General features: G+C 41.8%; 2 protein-coding genes across 2 annotated transcripts; both read right to left on the bottom strand.

Annotated features, from left to right (window-relative positions):
* Nucleotides 1-267: 267 nt before the first annotated feature.
* AMDHD1 (amidohydrolase domain containing 1) lies at nt 268-10,218 on the bottom strand. Its single transcript, XM_032688832.1, has 9 exons — nt 9,974-10,218; nt 9,217-9,323; nt 7,595-7,659; nt 6,731-7,008; nt 3,757-3,982; nt 2,638-2,762; nt 1,709-1,802; nt 1,150-1,310; nt 268-714 (listed from the first exon to the last, which is right to left on the bottom strand). Exons 1-9 carry the CDS (start codon nt 10,126-10,128, stop codon nt 600-602), a joined length of 1,326 nt encoding a protein of 441 aa, XP_032544723.1. The 5' UTR covers nt 10,129-10,218; the 3' UTR covers nt 268-599.
* A 4,580-nt stretch (nt 10,219-14,798) lies between these two features.
* Nucleotides 14,799-17,252, bottom strand: SNRPF (small nuclear ribonucleoprotein polypeptide F). The gene is made up of 4 exons (XM_032688158.1): nt 17,098-17,252; nt 16,892-17,017; nt 16,419-16,483; nt 14,799-15,829 (listed from the first exon to the last, which is right to left on the bottom strand). Exons 1-4 carry the CDS (start codon nt 17,098-17,100, stop codon nt 15,763-15,765), a joined length of 261 nt encoding a protein of 86 aa, XP_032544049.1. The 5' UTR covers nt 17,101-17,252; the 3' UTR covers nt 14,799-15,762.
* Nucleotides 17,253-19,562: the final 2,310 nt, after the last annotated feature.

Raw genomic sequence — 19,562 nt, 5'->3', positions numbered from 1 at the left:
AGATTCTCAGCAAAGGAACGTGTTGCAGAGCAGCTGATTCACGGCTGCAGAATCAAGACTTGGTATTTTGGAGAGGTAAGAGGTACTGTGTTTCCCACCATAACTGTGGTTCCTGATATCTGCTGAGTTCAAGACCGAGCAGACCCAGGAGCTGTGAACATTGGCATGCTGTGACCTTCCAGCATAGCCAAAGGCCACTCCAAATGTGCATGCCTGAGCCCCTGGCCCCTCTGTCACAGGTTACTTAACATCACACTTCCCAATAACTTTTACCTGGATCCAAATTTTATTTATTGATTGCTGATTTGTTGGGGTTATTTTTAAATACAATAATTTTATGGATTAATTGTATAGGAAACCATTTTTGGAAACAGTCTTATTTCAGATGGATACAATTAGAAATTATTTTATTGCAGTAGAGAGAAGGACAGTGGACATGAAGAAGTACCAATGGGGTAATGCTTGGTAAAGTTTATTTGAAAAAGAGTAACGTGAGCTGGCAAACAATCTACTGGTAGTTACAAATCTGATTTTGTCTCTTGCTTTGAAATACTCCGTGCTAATTTGATTTTAGTAGCTTAGTAAATAACTGTCTTCTCTCAGTAACTGCTCAATGTCTCACAGGTCTCATTTTGATAGACGACTTTTCCTTTAACTATGACGTAGTTGATCAATGTTTCATGTCCCCCAAACTGGTAAATCAAGTGCTCCCACCTAAAAAGACACAATGTTTAAGAATATACAAACTTGCATAAAAACAGGTCACATACCCAAACAGGTCACATACCTATTATACCCGGAAATTTTAAAATATTTGCTTGAAAATGGGAAAATACTATTCCATGTGTACATGTTGACTCTTGCTGCATGAGTGCAGTGAGTTGATATACAGATCAGTGGAGAATTTCTTCCACAAAATAAACAGGTATTAATAGATAATTTGTTATTAGGCATGGATTATTTGTAATAACAGTCCCAAAATCTTAGGCTCTATTTTCCACTGGAATGATTAAGGAGAATGAAAATGGGTCTGAAATGCTAGCAGTGTCCCTTTTTTAAGGCATAGGTAATTTCTCTGCTATCTAAACGTGGTGAAAAACAAAGTCCCAAATGTTAAAGCACATTTGAAATGGCAGTGGAAGAACAAACCTTGATGAATTTATGATAACAAGATCCCCCTGCTTGCCGATCTCTAAGGAGCCGTGTGTGTCCGATTTCCCCAGAGCATAAGCCGCATTAATGGTGGCAGCTGCCAATGCTTCATTCATTGACATCTTCATGTTTACACAGGCCAGATGCATCACCATAGGCTAGTAGACGAGTAAGGGGAAAATGGGAGTTACCAGCAACACAAAGCTGTTTATGCTTCAAATCCCTAAGCACTCTCCTTCTTCCTTGCACAACAGAGGGAGTTGTTCCACATAAGGTAAATCTTGCCAACTCCAAAATGAGAACTCTAAAATCAGGAGTTCAAGAGCTTGTTTTATAAGCCTCTCAGTGCATATAAAGAATGGAACCCCTTCCATTTTCAAGAATTTCTGGCTAAAACTGCCAACACACACAAACAAGCATGAGCAGCTGCCTATGTGGGGCATACAGCTCTCTTCGTGAATACAAAGACCATTAATAGCATCCAAGGTCTATACACAAGTTGTACTAGTAAGAATTTCATAATTTTGCGGTGTCATAAGTATTAGGAGTGGCTTACCATTGAAAAACAGTATGCATTAGGATTAAAATCGCTGCCAAGAGCAACTATAACTCCTTCTTCCAACATTTTTCGAGCTTGAGGTTGCTTCAGTCTAGCAGGAAAAAGACACTTGTCAGTACAATTTGGTTAGTTATTATACAGTGATTTACAAAACCAAAAGTCATCACTCAGTTTGGCTACCTTCATGCATTTGGTTTTGGAGATGAAAGCCCAAATTGTCCTCTCGCATCCCTACCTATCCCCCCATGTACAACATAAATGGGAAGTGTGATCCACTGCTTTTGCAGTAACAGCATGTGGCAGCAGTCAGTATCAACCATCAGGCTCCAGGACACTGAAATTCTGGTGTTTATCCAGACCTCAGCCAGAGTTTACAAGGTGAAAATCTTCATTTCTCAAAAAACCCTAATTTTCTAGTCCTTACATCTTCAAAGACAGGCTCCCAAATATGAGCAGTGGCACATGCAATGCAATAGTCCCTTCCTGATTATTAAGTCTGTGCATCTAATCTGCACACATTAGAGGATCTTCTTACTTAGCAATTATAATGCAAAAGATCTTTTCAATATCCTCAGTATCTGGAATAAACATTTCAAAATTTTTTGGCCACTCAATCAATCTGGGTAAGTGTTTTCAAAGGTGGACACTATGAAATACACTCACTAGGAAGTTTTAGTCATAATCACGGTAAAGCCATTCCAAATCTATTGTGAGGCTTCTCAGAAGTCTCATAGATTTTTGAGGATTTCCACCAGAAATAAGACATAAGGAGGCTCATTCAGATCTATGTACTTGTGATTGTCTTCACTGATCCAGACCGACCCCAGAGGCATGGATACATGCTTACACTTTTGCATTAAAAGACCCTAAACCCACAAATATGGGTTTGCTGTTATGAAAGATTTCCTTCTATCTAGTGACCTTACCTTAGCATGTAGGCAGTTGTTGGTAAAAGGACAGCAGCACACTTAGCTCTTGCCATGGCTGTGATACCTTCATCACTAACTTCTTCCAGGTGGCTGATAGCCCGGGCTCCTAGTTCAGCTCCAAGCTAAGCAAATTTTCAAGAGAATTACTCATTATTCTCAATTAATTCCGTAAAATAAAGTTATTTCCAAACAACTAGAGGAGACAATTCACTATTAACATAAAGTTTACTAGAAGAGAAATAATAAAGAATGCTTGAAAGAACAAACAGAGTACAGAGGCAAAATATCTGTTAATTTACTGCAGGAGAAGCTTTAGCCATCCACAGAGCCAAAGTATACTTTCAGAGGTGTTTTTAACAGCCAACCATGCAAACTATGGGAGAGCCAGGGATAAAAACATTATCAACTCCTGTTCATAAAGGATACATTAGAAAATGGTTCACAAAACCGATACTAGTTGCAGAACTAAAAGTCCAACTGCTGCCTTCAATGGGGAAGTCAGAAAGGCTTTTATGATCAATCAAGTTTTGTTTTGGTTTTGTTTTTTTTTAAATACAGCATAGAATAACTTGACCAGACCCCACAGGAAGGAAGCAATGTTTAAACAATGGTAAAACATGGTCTCAAAGTGACTTTCTTTTTCAAGATATTTGGGGATGTAGTCTTAACTAAACTATCCCTCTGAGTGTGCTCAGGCATACTGGTCTGAGTAATAAGACCGCTGAGTGTGTTCAGTGTACACTTGACTTGTGGCTGCTAATGGGACATTTAGTGAAAAAATATTTTTCAAGTTGCATAGAAACCATGTTTTTGTCATTCCTGGATTCATGGATATCCACCTTCCCCATCTGTATCCCATGTGGAAGATAAGCAAAGTCAATGTTTGATTAGCCAATGCACGTTAGTCCCAGAGGTCGAGGTTTCCTCCCATGTCCTTAACTCCAAAACTGTACAAGTACTGCACTTCCTATCATCTGATACAAATACATGTCTGTGAATGGTCTATTTTATAAAGTCTCAGAAAAGAAAACCTCAGTTTTGAAAGCTGCAATTCTTTCGCAGATTCAGCTCTCATAAGAGCAAAAATGGCTTAACTGAATTGTAAGAAAGGCGCACCTCAGCAGATTTCATCGGATGGAGTTCATCACCATGGAAGTTAATCTGTAACCCTATATCTTTTCCAGCTTGAAGAATTCTCCTTGTAGACTCCAGATCAAAGACTCCCTTCTCACAGAACACATCTATATTGTTAACGTGTATTTCACCACTTAGGCTGAGCTCTTTCAGTTTAGGGAGATGGTTACTGATAATGTCATCTGTGGCTTCAGTAGCAGTTTTCCCTCTAATGAAAAGAAAATGTTACAGAGCTATATGAGTAACACCTTTGAAGTCTGGCACATGTTCAAGCCATACATGCACTTACTAGATTACTTAGGAAATGATGTAAATACGAATCACAAAAAAACTTCAGATTAAAAAATGTAAACCCACTGTAATTCCTGCACTCTGAAACATGAGTTACTTTCCATTCAAAGAATATTAGACTGCATTACTGTATATTTGTTATAAGGTTGGCTTCTTGGATGCTAACCAAGATATGGGATATTTTAAAGCAAATTCTTCTGCTTTCCTATTCATATATTCTGACCTCCTTATGCTGTATTCTAAAACATAACTATTTAAAATGTGTAAATGAGTATTTGAATATGCTAAATGGTATTCATGCAACATTTTTATGCAAGTATCAAAGCTCAAAGGGGATGTGCAGTACTAGTAATTATTTTTAATTTACCTCTTCTCCTTTTATATCATTCAGAGTGATGGATAGATAACTGTTTCTAAATCAGAGGGACCTCCTAAGGTTTAAATTGCCTAAGTTAGAACCACTTTTGAATCTTCTATTACACAAAGATAACCCAGGAGAAATCAGTGAATGCTTTTGAAAGAGCAAACAATCCCAGAACATGAAGTTGAGTTAGTATTTTGCAATTTTAATATCCAAAGATAGATGTACATCAGTTAAATATCTGAGACATCTCAATTCTCCGTTCCGTCACTGTAAGACGTGAGAGATTGGCCCTGTAGAGTGCCACACAGGACTGAACTGGGAGTTATGCAATGGTAATAAATTCAAGAAGCCAAATTCTGCTTGAATTTATAAACAAGGATGTGCAGTTATAAATCAGAGCAGAACTGTGCTTCTGGCCTTTCTTTCATTCGCCCCTCACTGACACAGTCATTGGGGTTGCTCAGGCTTTGACCATGTCAAGCCTTCTCCTTTTTCTTCCTTTATTCAGAAGCCTTTGAAGGAATTTTGTCTGAAAGATTAGTGCCAGAGCCAAGACAAACCAGAGGGAAACATTAAGTCTAGGTTTCACTCCTTAGAAGATATAATGCCCAAAAACGCAAAACAAAACAGTTGGTGTTTTAATGCAAGAGACTTCTGCTCAGGCACCACTTCGAAATGTCTTGCCAAAGATGAAAAGGGCCCAATGAACCCTCACCAACTGAAGAAAACAATAAAAAAATCAGACTTTCCCAAAATCATGACTTTGATTCAAAATGATGACTAGAGGGATCAGGAAAGAATTGCATAATTCCTCCTGTTCAAAATAAAAACCCAAGCCAGAGAAAAAGTTTGAGGGATAGCATAAAATTCAAGCAAAATATTCCAAACAAGAACATTTGATTGAAAAGAGAAGAGGATTTAAGAAGACCCAAACTAGAAAATACAGATAATTCAGTATTTCCTTCAGGAAATTTCCTCAAATCTCCAACTGCCTTTTCTCCTTATTTAAAATACAGTATCCTTACTATCTATATTTTGTTATGCTTGATGTTCATCAGTGGGGACAGAAGCATGCAGAGAGTGAGAACGTTCACCTGTCTTTCTCACATGTTAATATGTTTGTAAAAACACTGAAATTTATTTATTCCATGAGCTTGTAGAAATGCTTTAAGTATTGGTGGGAAAGACTGTTTCTCAGGATTTTGACTGAGATCCTCCCAAGGCTTTTTAGAGGAGGAAGAAAGGAAGGGCTGAGAAATATATATAGTTTTGGGTAAAATGGCAATTTTTTCCCATTAAGTCCTCCAAATTTTAGTGGAACTTCTTGAAAGAAGTAGTTGGTGCTCTCAGCTGATTTCAATTACTTTATTCTTTACAATCTTCCAGTTACTGAAGATGATACAAGATTAGTTTTCAATAGTTAAATTAACAAAAGATAATTTCTCATTCTGCCCCAAATACAAAATAATTAGATTGTTAAAAAAGATGTCTAGGTCATGTTTTCCTGAATGGGGAGATGTAGGGCTTTTTTTGGAGTATTCTTTTTTCTTTTAATGAACATCTCTTAAATATTGCCACATAATAGGCCTTCTTCCATCTCACATGCCTTGTCTTGCAGCAGCCTACTGCTTAGTATGTCAAAATATATATGTTTCACATGCACCTACCTATCTAAAACTCCTCATTAATTTTTTCATACACTGAAATCTGGTAACCTGAAGACATTATTTTCATAAGGAAAAAAAAAGTCAAAGCTAGAAAGGCTTTTTATGATATGCCTACTTGAGCTATCAAAATCATTGTGATTAAACACATTTAGTTTAGTTTTCTACTCATCTCATAGCTATAAGATGTATGCAAGTATTCATTGCATGGAAGAGTAATTAAACTTTGTCTACTGAGGTACATAAGGATTAAATACAGTATTTTTTGTTGTTAGCTGACAAAAAAAAAAAAATCTCATGGCAGAGACCAAGCTTGAAGGATAGCAGCAAATGCAAGAAGAAGAACTTTCTGTACAGGAAACCCAGTAATCTGGTTACATCCAGTGTGAGAATCAGCTGGATGCAGCTGCATGCAGGGGTTCTGTGCTAAGCTTTTGTTGGTATTTAGGAGTCATTAAATAATGTCCCCCCATCTTCCTTCAAATTAAAACTCAAGACAGCCTTCTGTAAATGCTGACTTGTTTCAAGTATGTTGCATTTTAGGAGTGGGGCAGAAGAAATCTTTCTGAAAACAACAGCCAATTTTCAATGCAAAGCAGTAATACTAAACAAGAGCAAGCAAAATCAATCTCATTACTTCGGCACAGAATGAGCTCCGCAGTACGTTGAAGAAATGCCAATATCCATGGACCTCTTAGCACGTTCAATCACCCTGAGCATTTTGAGCTCTGTTTCCAAGTTTAAGCCATAGCCACTCTTGCACTCAACCAGTGTGGATCCTGCTCTGAGCATGCGTTCCAGTCGGTGTTTGAAAGTACTGAACAGCTCTTCTTCCGTGGCTTTCCGGGTGTGTTCCACAGTAAAATGGATTCCTCCCCCAGCCTGGTGGATCTCCATATAGGATGCACCTGCCAGCTTAGGGAAAAAAAAAAAAAGAAAACAAAAAACAACCCCCCCACACAATTAGCTATGAATTGTGCATTTTCTATCCAAGGGATTCTGTAAAGTGCCTTGAGGTCTCTTTGAAGTGAGAGAGACAACAAGGGGAGAAAAAAAATTCCCATTAATGCCTCCTCCCTTTTCCTCCTCTCTCCCTTCCATTTAAGTGAAGAAATGAAGTAAGAAGTGGCACAAAGAGAATTACTCTGAAGATTTGCTTCCTCTGAATCCAAGGGGAAAACCAGACCCGAGCTCAAAATTCATTTATGGGGAAAAAAAAGGTGAAAAAAATCAATATTGAGATGGTGATATAAGGCAGCACTTTTATATTGCTTCAATTAATGCAAAAATATACCAAGGCTGGCTGCAAAGGTTGCAGTTACACTCCTCTATCAGCCTACCACTATTCAAAATCATCCCTCCTCCCCTCAGATTGTCTGACAGAAATCATAAATTTTTCTATAATGGAGAGATGGGAGTCATTAGAAATCAGAAATAGTTGTACATTTAAAAAAAAAAAAAGGAGAAAGAAAAATCCAACTGTGTAATCTTATGTCATTACCTTCATTGCAAACTCATGAACCCTATCACCAGCCCACACTGGATGTGTATGTGCATCTACCAGGCCTAAAGAAAACAAAGTAAATGTACACTTGAGTTACTTCAATGTGTAAGAAAAAGGATTATGAACATGAAAGGAAAGTGAATAGACAGTGGAAGCTCCCCTACAATGTCTCTATTGGTTAGAGAAAAAAAAATCCAGCCAGTCAAATATCTAGGATTTTCTTAAGAGGCTATTAATTTTCTTTCAATTTTTTTTTTAGGTCCAGCACCTTATGCAAAATGTCTCCAGGTAAATGCACCAGTTGCTAAGTTTTTCATATTATTTTGATTATATTTTCAAACTGTAGAAGAAATGATAAATTACAAACTTTGAAAGAGTTCATTAGACTTCAAGCATTGAAAGAGTTAATTAGATTTTAAGCCTGTGCTCTTCAAAAAAGGCAAACTGCTTAGGCCAGGCTTAGCACACTAGCATTTCCTCTAGCAACAGTTCACTTACTACAGGGGGAGCTTTTTCTACATGCTGTGAAGCTGACCCTACTGAGTGCCTGGAGGTCTAACAGCTCATGTGCTAACACTGCTTGCATAGTTTAACATGCAATAGGCTTGCCCAGGGTTTGGGGGGGTTATCAGGTAAAGTTGCAGAGTATGTGACTTAAAATACCTTTTGCCTCCAACTGGCTGTGGGCAGGATGGAGAAACTGAGTTTTGTGGCCAAATTGCTGATGGGGCAGAAAAGAGAGATGAATCTGAAGTCACTTGGTGACTTTTATTTTTACCAGCTACGTTACTGTTGTGATCTATGATACAGAGGAACACATGTAAAGATGAGAAAGAGGTCAAAGCTCCACTACAAAGCCCAAAAAGAATCACCTCTAGTGCCATAATTTTCTCCTTACAGTACACCTAATGGGAACACTGTGATATTCTGTCCCCAGCACAAGATTCTATCATTATGAATATAGAAGAAAAAGGATGGAGTGACATTCAACATGCATATACTTGTCACCACACAGCATTCATAGAATTACAGAATGGGTAAAGTTGTAAGGGGCCACAGTAGGTCATCTGGTCCAACTCCCCTGCTCGATCAGGGTCATCCTAGAGCACATGGCACAGGATTGCATCCAGATGGTTCTTGAATATCTCCACAGAAGACTCCACAACCTCTCTGGGCAACCTATTCCAGTGCACAGTCACCTGCCCAGTAAAGAAGTTTTTCCTCATATTCAGGTGGAATTTCCTGTGTTTCGGTTTCTAAGTCTGTTGCTTCTTGTCCTATTGCTTGGCATCACCGAGCAGAGCCCGGCTCCATCTTTTTGACACCCTCACTCATATACATTGATGAGGTCCCCTCTCAGTGATCTCTTCTGAATGCTGAACAGGCCCAACTCCCTCAGTCTTTCCTCATAAGAGAGATGCTCCAGTCCCTTAATCATCTTTGTTGCCCTCCACTGGACCCACTCCAGGAGCTCCATGTCTCTCTTGTACTGAGGAGCCCAGAACCAGACACAGTACTCTAGATGTGGCCTCACCAGGGTTGAGTGGAGGGGGAGGATTACCTCCCTTGACCTGCTGGCACTGCTCTTCCTCAGTATCATTATGAACAAATACACCTACCTGGTAACACGCACTTCCCGGAGCAGTCAATTATCCTTTCAAATGTTGCTTCTGAAAACTGATTGCGAATTACATCTGCCTGGCCCACAGCTTTGATATAACCATCCCTGCAAACCAGAGACAACAAACAAAGAACATACAAGCCTGTTGAAAAGTCAAGTGCTCAGTGACAGAGCTCCTGGAACAACAGAGGCAGGACCTTGAGCAGGACTGAAGATGCCCGTGCGGAGGTGGTTTGCTCATTTTACAGATGCACAGAAAACAGTGAGGTAACGCCAAGTGTTCCAAGCTGTTTGCCATAATGCTTGTCATGTCCTCTGGTTAGATCCCTCTGGATAACACCTTGTTACTCCTCTAATTCCAGACAGAAAACACTGGTTTTGTCCTGTGGGTCAGCAAATGTACAGCATTCCTCCAGCAGGTATCTATCTGCAGGGTTCTCTTCTCCTCACGGAAATCAAACTGTCATCACCTGGAGCTGGATCGTGCCCTGTGCCCTGAGAAACCATAGGGATCAGCCTCTTTGGAGCTGATCTTTGGTTGAATAGCAACGTTCTGCCAGTGGAGCTTGGGGATGGTACCGGGAACTCTCAACCGCAGTTGGGGGATCTCTTCCACCCTTGCACGGGGCTTCTCCTCACCCCACCGGTGGGCTGAGCCAACAGCCGGGCAGAAGCCGGCGCTGGGGGCGAGGGCAGCTCGCAGTGACCCCTTCCCGCAGCCACCCCTGCCGCCCCCGCCCCGGCCCCGGACTCACAGCCCCACCACCAGGCTGGCGCTCCGCAGCACGGCCAGGCCGGCGGCGCCGTCCCGCCGCAGGTACCGCTCTCCCCGGCCGCAGACGAGCACCAGCTGCTGGGCGTTCTCCAGCAGCAGCCGCTGCCGCTCCCGGCCCGCCATGGCCGCAGGCATCGAGTGGCGGGGCCGCCGCTCGGCTCAAAGTCCCCCGGGGCGGGCGGGACAGAGCCCCTCCTGCCCACCGCCCTGTCCCGCCTCGGGCCGCGCTCAGCCCGACCCCGGACCCGGCCTTGGCTCCGCCCGGCTTGGTCTGTCCTAACTTTGCGGCAGCCTGCTCAGCGGAGGGATGCTTGCTTGATTTGGTCCAGGATAACGGGACAGCATCCGTGCATCGCTCTGGTTCACGATCAGCTCCGAAGCACCGGGTTTTCCAGCTGGGACCTCCCAGAGCTCTCAGTTCTTACAGTACCACCCGGAGATTACCCTTTGCCAAAAAAATAGGAGGTTCTGATTTGGGAGCGTTTGTTTGCCCACATGGTCCTTACCCGGACTCCATCATCTCACCAGCATCCATCACCTTTCGAGCGCCCACCACCTTGCCTGCATTCCAGCAACAGCTTCTGAGGGACCATAACACCTCCCCCGCACCAGATGTTCAGGCAGACATTAATTTATCCGGGCAGCTATTAATTTATCCGATTCCAAGATCGAAATTCTGCTGCCCCCTACAGAATCAGGGATGGAAGAATCGTGGAGCAAATACGTACTCTCAGCATGGATTTTTTGTTTTCTTCTCTCTTCAAATATTCATAGAGTCTATAGGGCTCCAGTAATTCCCAGCTGGCAAGTGGAGTGTCTTTCTAAACAACTGGTCCCTCAAACACCTTTCTGGCGGTGGTAATCTTGTTTAGAAACCTTCTTTTCTTTTAGAAAGAGGATCAATTTAAAATGCTTATAACACATCCGTGTGCATATACATTTTCCTGTCCAGCAGAAAAAGATGTATATGTTAGCTCTTCGAACGAACCTTTCTGGTGAAGTCTTGTTTGCAAATAAGGCAAAAAATGCAGCTAAAGCACAGTAATTTGTATTAAATATCAAAACTGAAAAGTGAGTAAAACTACGTGTTGGGTGTTACCTTGTGATGCTTCTCCACCAGCTCAATACTGCACCACAACATAGTCCTTGTCTTCCTTCTAAACTCTCACTGGGTATGCAGAACATTGACAAGAGAGCTGGTAGAGAGTGCTTTACTGCTTTCAGGAGTTGCTGCTGATTTTCCCCAGCAGTTCCACAATATGTTTGAAAGCAGAAATTAAAGAGGAACCTTGCAAGAGCCAAGGGCAGATCCTAATTTAAATCCTTAGAATAGGTGAAGATTTTATGCTTAGTAACATAGGACCGTATTTCATTTTAGGACTTACATTCTGCTTGCAGAAAACTTACAGCCGTGCTTGTGTATGCCCTGGTTCTTTTCTGGTGAAGATTTTTCTCTGCAATAGGTCAGCCTATGAAGAAAAAGGTTAGTCCACTGCAATCAGTGGTTTCTGACATGCTGTGCCTGATCTATTTTTAAGACTATTGCTCAGAGAAGTTAGTACAGGAGCAGTTTCTAGGCTGCATCCTCAGGAAATTCTAGTTTTATTCAAGAGGTAAAGATTCTAAGTACTGGGCTGTATTTTTTTAATGTTGGCAGAATTCGTTGGATGTAAACAGAGGACTGTAGGGTGCTAGAAAAACCTGGCTTAAATTTCTAAACTTAGAGCTTTTAAATCACCTTAATGTTTCAGTGAAAGTGCTTTTTGAAAACAATTTTAAAATATGGCATTTTCAATAGTACATGATAATAATGAGAAGTAAAAAAAAAAAAAAGTGAAAGTAGAGATAAATAAAAAAGTTCAGTATCAGGTTATTAAGAGATTTCATCTCTTCTCACTGGTGCTTCATGTGACACTATGATGCACTTATTCCTCAAGAACACCTTTTCAAATACATTGTCAGTTACATTAGAATGTTTGCTCTTGTAAGCAACATGTAATTTTTTCAAAAGGGCCAAAGTTAAATATGAGTCTTAGACCAAATAGTAGCTAAATTTTCCTTAAATTTGTGTTAGTTTTTTCTTCTGCTAAATAGTCCTTTACAATAATACATATAGCATGATGAAATGTCCTGAAAGGAGACGCTGTGCATACCTTAACAAAAGCTAATTGTTAGTGGAATTTACTGAATGCTATTTCCCTGTTTACAAAGGCAGCAGAGGTTACTAGACTCTCAGGATCAAACATAGAAATTGCATCACACGAATGAAACTGACTTGCAAATGTGGAATAGATCCAAACTAAATTGCAAATTTGTTATGTACACTTGGCTTCCCTCATATCAGATTAACATCACATTTACAAATATTTTTTGCATAGTTTTGCAAAAGTAAAAGTGAACTTTGCATTTTTTTTTTCTACACAGAAAAACCTTGCATCTTTCAAACCATAGAAACATTGCATTTGCTCAGATGAGCTTCCTGAATCCTCCCTCTGTTCCCAAATTCTGCCTTTGGCAAATTCCATAACCCTCTGGTGACATGGGGTCAACCTTTTTGGGGAACATCGCAATCTGCCCCAGAGGAGACAATTTGGTTTTCCCTGAGCAGTGTAACCTTGCCAACTTAGGTGCCTAGGTTTCCTTTTCACAAAAACTGCAGCTAAGGGAAGGAGAGCTTGTGTACACTTGTGTCCTGTCAAAGACATAGGAACTGGTAAAATTCCAGCATCTGGCCTTACGGCCAAAGCTTGTCATTCTTTGCAGTCAGTGACCTGCACAATACAGAATTGGAGTTCACAGCATTTTGACTCTTAGCAATTATAAGGATTTAGGGTCTTCTCAGCTAGGTTTTGTTCTCCTTTTGGGTACTCCTAGGAATGGGAAAGTTTCCAAGTAAAAAAATAAACAGCAACCAACCTATACTCAAATGAGTAACACAAAAAATAAGCTCAAAACTACATGTGGTGTCATATCTTACTGTAAGTCTTTCCAGGCTCTTTTTGACTAAGTAACTTTTTACCATATTAAGTAAGTGGGTTTGCAGGGTATAATTTTTTGCTGATGGAGTGTCCTGCTACTTTGTCTTCAACTTCTTTTACCCTATAAACAATTTGAACAACTTTATCACATGAAAGCATTTTTTTTAGTTACTCTAGGTACCTTATATTTAAAAAATAAAATTATGAGCTCTTTTATTTGTATCTTTAATATACACATAAGTGAATGTTTGCAGTTCTTTTACCTTTCGGACTTGCTCCAGAAGTGATGAAAAATCTGTTTGTATTCCTGGGGCTTACTTCATACCAACTAAGGACCAGCTCTAATTACTTCAATTTATTCAGAGTACCTTACCTTCACCTGCACTGCAATTCATTTCATACCATTTAGGACCAAAAATAAAACAGTCTTTCTGAGTCTGAAGTCTAAGGAATGTACCTATCAGAAAAACACGCATAACAAAAAATCCCCAAAGAATCTGAAACTACGTGAAAGGAGCATGGTTTCGCTGAGAGTGAAAACTCAAGACTATAAAGCAACTTATCTCAGTCTTTAAAACAGGGAGAGAGACTACAGGAGAAAAATATCTTTGTTTTCTTAGTTCTGAGTGGGTTCTTGCTTCTGCAAAAGGTAAGTTGACTTTTCTTTCCTATTATTCATCTTAATGTAGATTTTCACATTTTTTTTTCTTCTAGATAATGGTTTCATCTAGATATAGTATACATTATGTATGTCTTTTGAAAGGTCATAATAAATGTCTCAGTACTTTAATTCATTTCTCAACAGCCCCTCACAAAAACAAATGGAAAAGATGTGGCTACTTTCCAGATGATGGGTACAGGTCTGTCCTGGAATATCAGCAGCCTGTTCTTAACTTAGGAAGTATCTGCCATGTTAAGGACATGGATAAAATGCTCCCTTGCTTCTTTTGTGCTGCCAGTTTTTAAAAAAGGTTTCTACTCATTTTAAACTGCTACTGGATCTTCTTCGTGTGAAGAATTTTCCTAGCACAAAAACTAGCATTTGTCCAACAAGTAGCAGTGTTCTATACTGAAGAATTCTCACCCCATAGGAAAGGAATCAGAGGAAGTGCTATGAATCACAGGAGGACTTCAGGTCTCTGCAAGGCAAAACCATTTTCTTTACCCTCATGACAGGAATTAAGCATTCTAGCTGTACAGCACAACTCCAGACATCTTTCTACAGGTCACATTCATCTATACACATAAAAGTGGTTTAGCATAAGCTAAGCCTTCCCAGTTATTCTGAAAAGCTGAAAGACTAGAACACTTGGTAAGTTGTCACAGTAATGGTGCTGCCTGCTGATCCAGTGCAAAGACCATACATGTTAAACTCACCTCCAGTCCCACTTCCACCTCATGTGGAGGTGCAGCTTTCAGGTCAGTGCTGGTCCATTCCAGACAAGGAACTGATTACATACTATGATGACAGTCACAGCTTTTCCTCCTCCGATACTGATACCACTGTAACTATGGATGGCAGCAGAGGAAGGACACTGTTCTGCACCACGCAGTCATTAACAGGCTGTGCTGTATCACAAATCACACATGACACTTTTTTGCCTCTCATTCCCGCCACCAAAACTGTTCCAAGAACACATTTAGTTGTTGCTCACTGCCAGTTTAAAAGTACTTATCTAGCCTTGTGATACTACTGATGTTAATTCAAATAGCTCTTTTCCCTTTTCCGGTGGGATTGTAGCAGAGTTGGGAAGTAAGCCCTCAAGCTGCCAAAAAGAAGGGCCTGGTTTATGTAATGAAAGACCTTCACAAGTACATCCAAAATGATTTGTCACTCTTTATGGCAACTTACAGATGCAAATATTAAAGGAACACGTGCGTAGCTACAGGGATGACTTCCAACATGAGAAACAAAACAGGGAAGTATTTCTCTGCGGGATCTATCCTGACAGGCTGGTGTTTTTCCCCCAATTCACACAACCAGTATTATATCCTAATGCAGTCCAAAGCATCCAGCACTGTTCACTCCAGCTGTCTCTCAAAGGATGTGCAATCCCAGCAGGCAGGCCTGGAGATTGGCACTCCACATGCAGCTTCTCTTCTACAGCTACCATCTGAGCAGCTTTTAAACAGAATGTCTTCTCTTACTTCTGAACCCCCCAGGAGAACAGTATCACCTCCATTTTTCAGCAGAGTCACAAAGCACACTCCCATTTCGCAGTCTGTTGTCTTAACTCTATCAATTTGAAGTCTATTGACCTTTATAGCTGCCAAGAGTTTTGTTTGTGTGGCTGTTGGCTACTAAGTTGATACAAATTTATCCTTCCTTAATGACTGTACAGCCACACTTCAAGCTTTGTGACTCAAGGGAGTGGAATATTTCTGAGAGACGCTGGGGTACAACAGATCTCTACATCTCACCTGAAGTGAAGTCTTCCCAGCTATTTCCAAATGGTTTATAAACAGGTTTAAAGACGAAGTATATTTAAATAGTCACTGCATACATACTGTAAAATATAGGAACTTCCACGTTTTCCTGTGTTTCAGATGGGAAGATAACTGGTATTTTTTAAATACTCGCTTTTCATTTTAATATTTTCAGCTTTAAAATGAAATAATTACTTGTTGCTCCTCCAGCATTAGCTTTTCAGACACCAATATAAGACTAAAGACCTTTTACAGGGTTAACTTCCCCCATATTAAAACACAATGGGAAAAATGTAAACACCTTATTACAAAAGTATGAAAAACAGAAAGAAAAAAAAAGTTTATTTCCAGAAATACAAAACATCTATTCTCTCATTTCTCCATCTTCTTCCTCTTCTTCCACACCTCTGATGTACAAAACATTATTGCACCTGTAAATAGAACCAAGAGTTCTATTAGTTCTTAGCTGTAAATGTTATCATTTTCCCCACATAAGATGCTTTAAGCATTTTCTTGCTTGTGTGTAGCCTGGCAGCAGCCAAATTCTGCATAACAAATTGCTGCTGTTGGCCTTGTACAGGTTTTCCACAAAGCTCATTACAATTGTGAACCCTTATAAAAGTAGTAACTGGTTGACAATGCTGTACAAAAAAATTTTTACTTCTGGGTTAGCAGTTATGGTCAAGTTTAACTTCCAAGCATGTGAAATGTTTTCAGGTGCAACACACTAGTGTACAATGCCAAAGGATTAACAGATACACAATAACATAGAAAACTAAAGCTTTACCCACCAAAAAAGGGATAGTAAATACTTTTTGAGAGCTATTCAAAAGTTCCGTTTTTCCTCCCCTCAGAAGGGACCTCAACATAAAAGACACACATTCATAGCCCTATAGTAAGACCTACACTTAGCCTCTTAGTTAGACAAGAAATACAATACCCACCCGTACAAGTTTTAATACAAATGGTAAGAAGATTTAGAAAGAGCCTGCCTCCATCATAAATAAATACCCCAATTACCTTATCAAAACTTCACCCAGGTGTCCAGACAACGCACCGTCTATGTATTCCTCTGTGTTTGCGAGCTTGAGAGGGAAACGAGCAAAAATGAGACCGTAATAAGAGCAGCTTCACAAAGCACACATCGGCCCCGCCCCAGCCCAGTGCTCACTACAGCGGCCGGGGCAGCCGAGCGGCACCGCAATCCCGCCGAGGCACCGCCAGTCCCCGCACCACAGAAGGGTTTGGGCGGGAAGGGACCACAAAGATCACGGCGTTCCACTGCCTTGCCGCGGGCAGGGGCACCTCTCACTAGACCAGGTTGCTCAAAGCCCCGTCCAACCTGGACTTGAGCACTTCCAGGGATGAGGCATCCACAACTTCTCCGGGCAACCTGTTCTGACTGGCAACCTATTCTCATTTCGCCGCCCCAGGGCCGAGCCCTGGCGCCACCCCCGCCCGAGGCACCTCACAGGGGATACCCCGGCACTCACCTGCATGTTCATGTAGCCGTCCACGGAGACGAGGTAGCCCTTGTACTCCATTCCCCACTTCAGCTTCACCATCACCGGCTTCCCCGTCAGCCCGTTCAGGAACGGCTTGGGGTTCAGGGGCAGGCTCTGCAGGGGAAGCACATGGTCAGCGCCTCCCGGCTCCCGTCCCTCCCGCCGCCCTGCCGCGCACCCCCCGCTGCCTTTACCATGTCGGGAGAAGCGCAGGTCCACACAGGAACCCCTCGTGCGCTCCGCGGGAGAACGGCAGGGGATGGGATAGGATGGGATGGGATGGGATGGGAAGCAACTCCCCTCCCGCTTCCCGTTCCGGGGGCGCCGCTCTCTCACCCCCGACCTCTCACACGCCACGGCAAAGGCGGCGCTGCCCATTGGCTCGGCGCTGCCGCGGGCCTCTCTCATTGGCCAGAATGCCGGGCTAGCCCGGGCCCCAACCAATCGCGGTTGGCGCAAGACGGCGGGCGCCTCGTGTGGGGGGAGCGCCCTAGGCGGGTCCGGGTGTCCGTCCGTGCGCTCGTCCGTGTCCCTGTCCTGCCCGTCAGGGGCACCTCTCGGCACAGCGGGCTCAGCCAGCCCTTTTGCTGCTCTGCGCAGGCCGATCCCCGCGAGGTGGCAGCGCACGGCCTGTGCCGTGGCCGTGGCGCAGGACGGGGGAGCTCTGACACACTCTCCCGTGGTACTCGCCAGCCCGGCGGGCCCTGGAAGCTTCGTGGCGTCAGCCCGTGTATGAGAATGAACCTGCGGACTAGCACGTGTTCGTGACTCCACACGCATGGATAGAAACCCTCTGAGTTTATAAAACACATAGATGCGAGTTCTCTGTCAGTGTCATTTCACTCCCAGGCAAAGAAGTTGCCGGAGCTTTTCTTGGCTGTGGAGGTCATCAGCCTATTCACACTCGTGAAACGCCAGTCCTGTACTAGCAAAATTTGTGGCTCTTAACCTTCGACAGGCAAACATGTTGAACCAACGTCTATACCACTTATTAATTTGTCACATCCACGCAAATGCTTTCTGCTACTCTATATCTAAATTCATCAAATGCCATAATACATACAGCATATTCCTATAGCCTTTAATGTAGTTTTTGCTGAATGAGGAACTAATCTTTCTGTAACAAAGCTATGGGGTTTTGTGCACTTTACCTTCCAAAGTTCAGTCAAGTGCCCTACTGTCCATCATCACCTAATTAAATCTGCGTTTAAAGCTGTTGACTCAACAGCCCATCTTTCCCAGGTCCAGAAGGTCATGCATAGTGGCACCATGCATGTGTTGTGGATGAGTAGAAGTGAAACAGCTGGAATTGTAATTCCTGTTAACTAGCGTATATCAAAAGTGCGCTCACAGAATCACAGAATTGTTAGGGTTGGAAGGGATCTCTGGAGATCCTCCAGTCCAACCCCCCTGCCAAGGCAGGGTCACCTAGAGCAGGTGACACAGGAACATGTCCAGGTGGGTTTTGAAGGTCTCCAGAGAGGGAGACTCCAAAACGTCCCTGGGCAGCCTGTTCCAGTGTTCTGCCGCTCTGAGTGTAAAGAAGTGCCTCCTCATGTTGAGGTGAAACTGCTTGTGAAAATACTCAAGTACTTGTTTCCGTGATCATTAGGAATTAATGTGATTTTCTTTTAGGGTGTGGTGGATGGGCAACAGAAACAACATCAAAATTAGGCTAATTGTCTTTCTGGTAGCAGGACTCACTATGGGCCAGCTGAAAGAGTAACTAAGTTACAAGATTTTTTTAAGGAAGTCTGTTGAGACTAGGTAGGAAAAGTATGAACACAATGGGAAATGGTGTATATATAGCAAAATCTGTCATTCCATTTGGAGTGGAGAATAGCTGATTTCATGTAACGTGTATAATGTGGCAGAACGCAATGAGCTTAAAGGGAGTGTCTTGAATAAAATCATACAGTGGGAGCAACTTTTGCACTGTTTTGACAATTGCCAAGGATAAACATGTATCTATGGATGTCAATATAACAGGGTTTGTATGTTATCTGAAAACAGCACTTCTTATTTTTACATATGGAACGAATTTTGATCACAATGTCTCCTACTCATGTTGGGAAAACTTTCTGTGTACCAAAAAATACAGGAGCAGTTATATTCAGTTTTTAATACACTCTGTTCCTCTGACAGATGAATAAATATTCCAGCCCTGTAATTATAAAAACAAGTTTCCCAGGATCATAGATATCAGTGTAGAAGTCAGAGAGCGAGAGTGCTTGACTTCTAGTTTCATAATTGGTACATGAATTCATGTGTCAGTAATCTCATCAGCTGCAGACTGGATCTACAGCAGTTTTGTGTAGTGGTAGGGTAGGAAGGAGTACCGAAAGCACAGAATGCATGACTACATCTGATGTAGTTAACTGAATAACTCAGTTAATCAGGAAACAAAATAGCTGGTGTTTTTCTTTCTCCCTTGTGAGGAATTTGCTGTTTACCTTATTGACTGAATCATCCTGACTCAGAGACAATTTTTGTGTGCTGGCTGTCTCCTGACCTTCAGCACAGGGCTGAAATTCACCTTTTGTCCTCTTTGTATTTCCCCATGTAATAGGGGAAGTAATCATTTGCATTCTTTTCTGCCTTTGGGTCAGGGTATTTAGGCTGCTGCTCAACAGGAAATGAACAGGAAAGAGTTGTTGTC

Source organism: Chiroxiphia lanceolata, chromosome 5 (assembly GCF_009829145.1).
Source record: "Chiroxiphia lanceolata isolate bChiLan1 chromosome 5, bChiLan1.pri, whole genome shotgun sequence".
NCBI lineage: Eukaryota > Metazoa > Chordata > Aves > Passeriformes > Pipridae > Chiroxiphia > Chiroxiphia lanceolata.
Note: the sequence above shows the minus strand (reverse complement) of the source record. Positions and strands in the feature narration are given on the sequence as shown.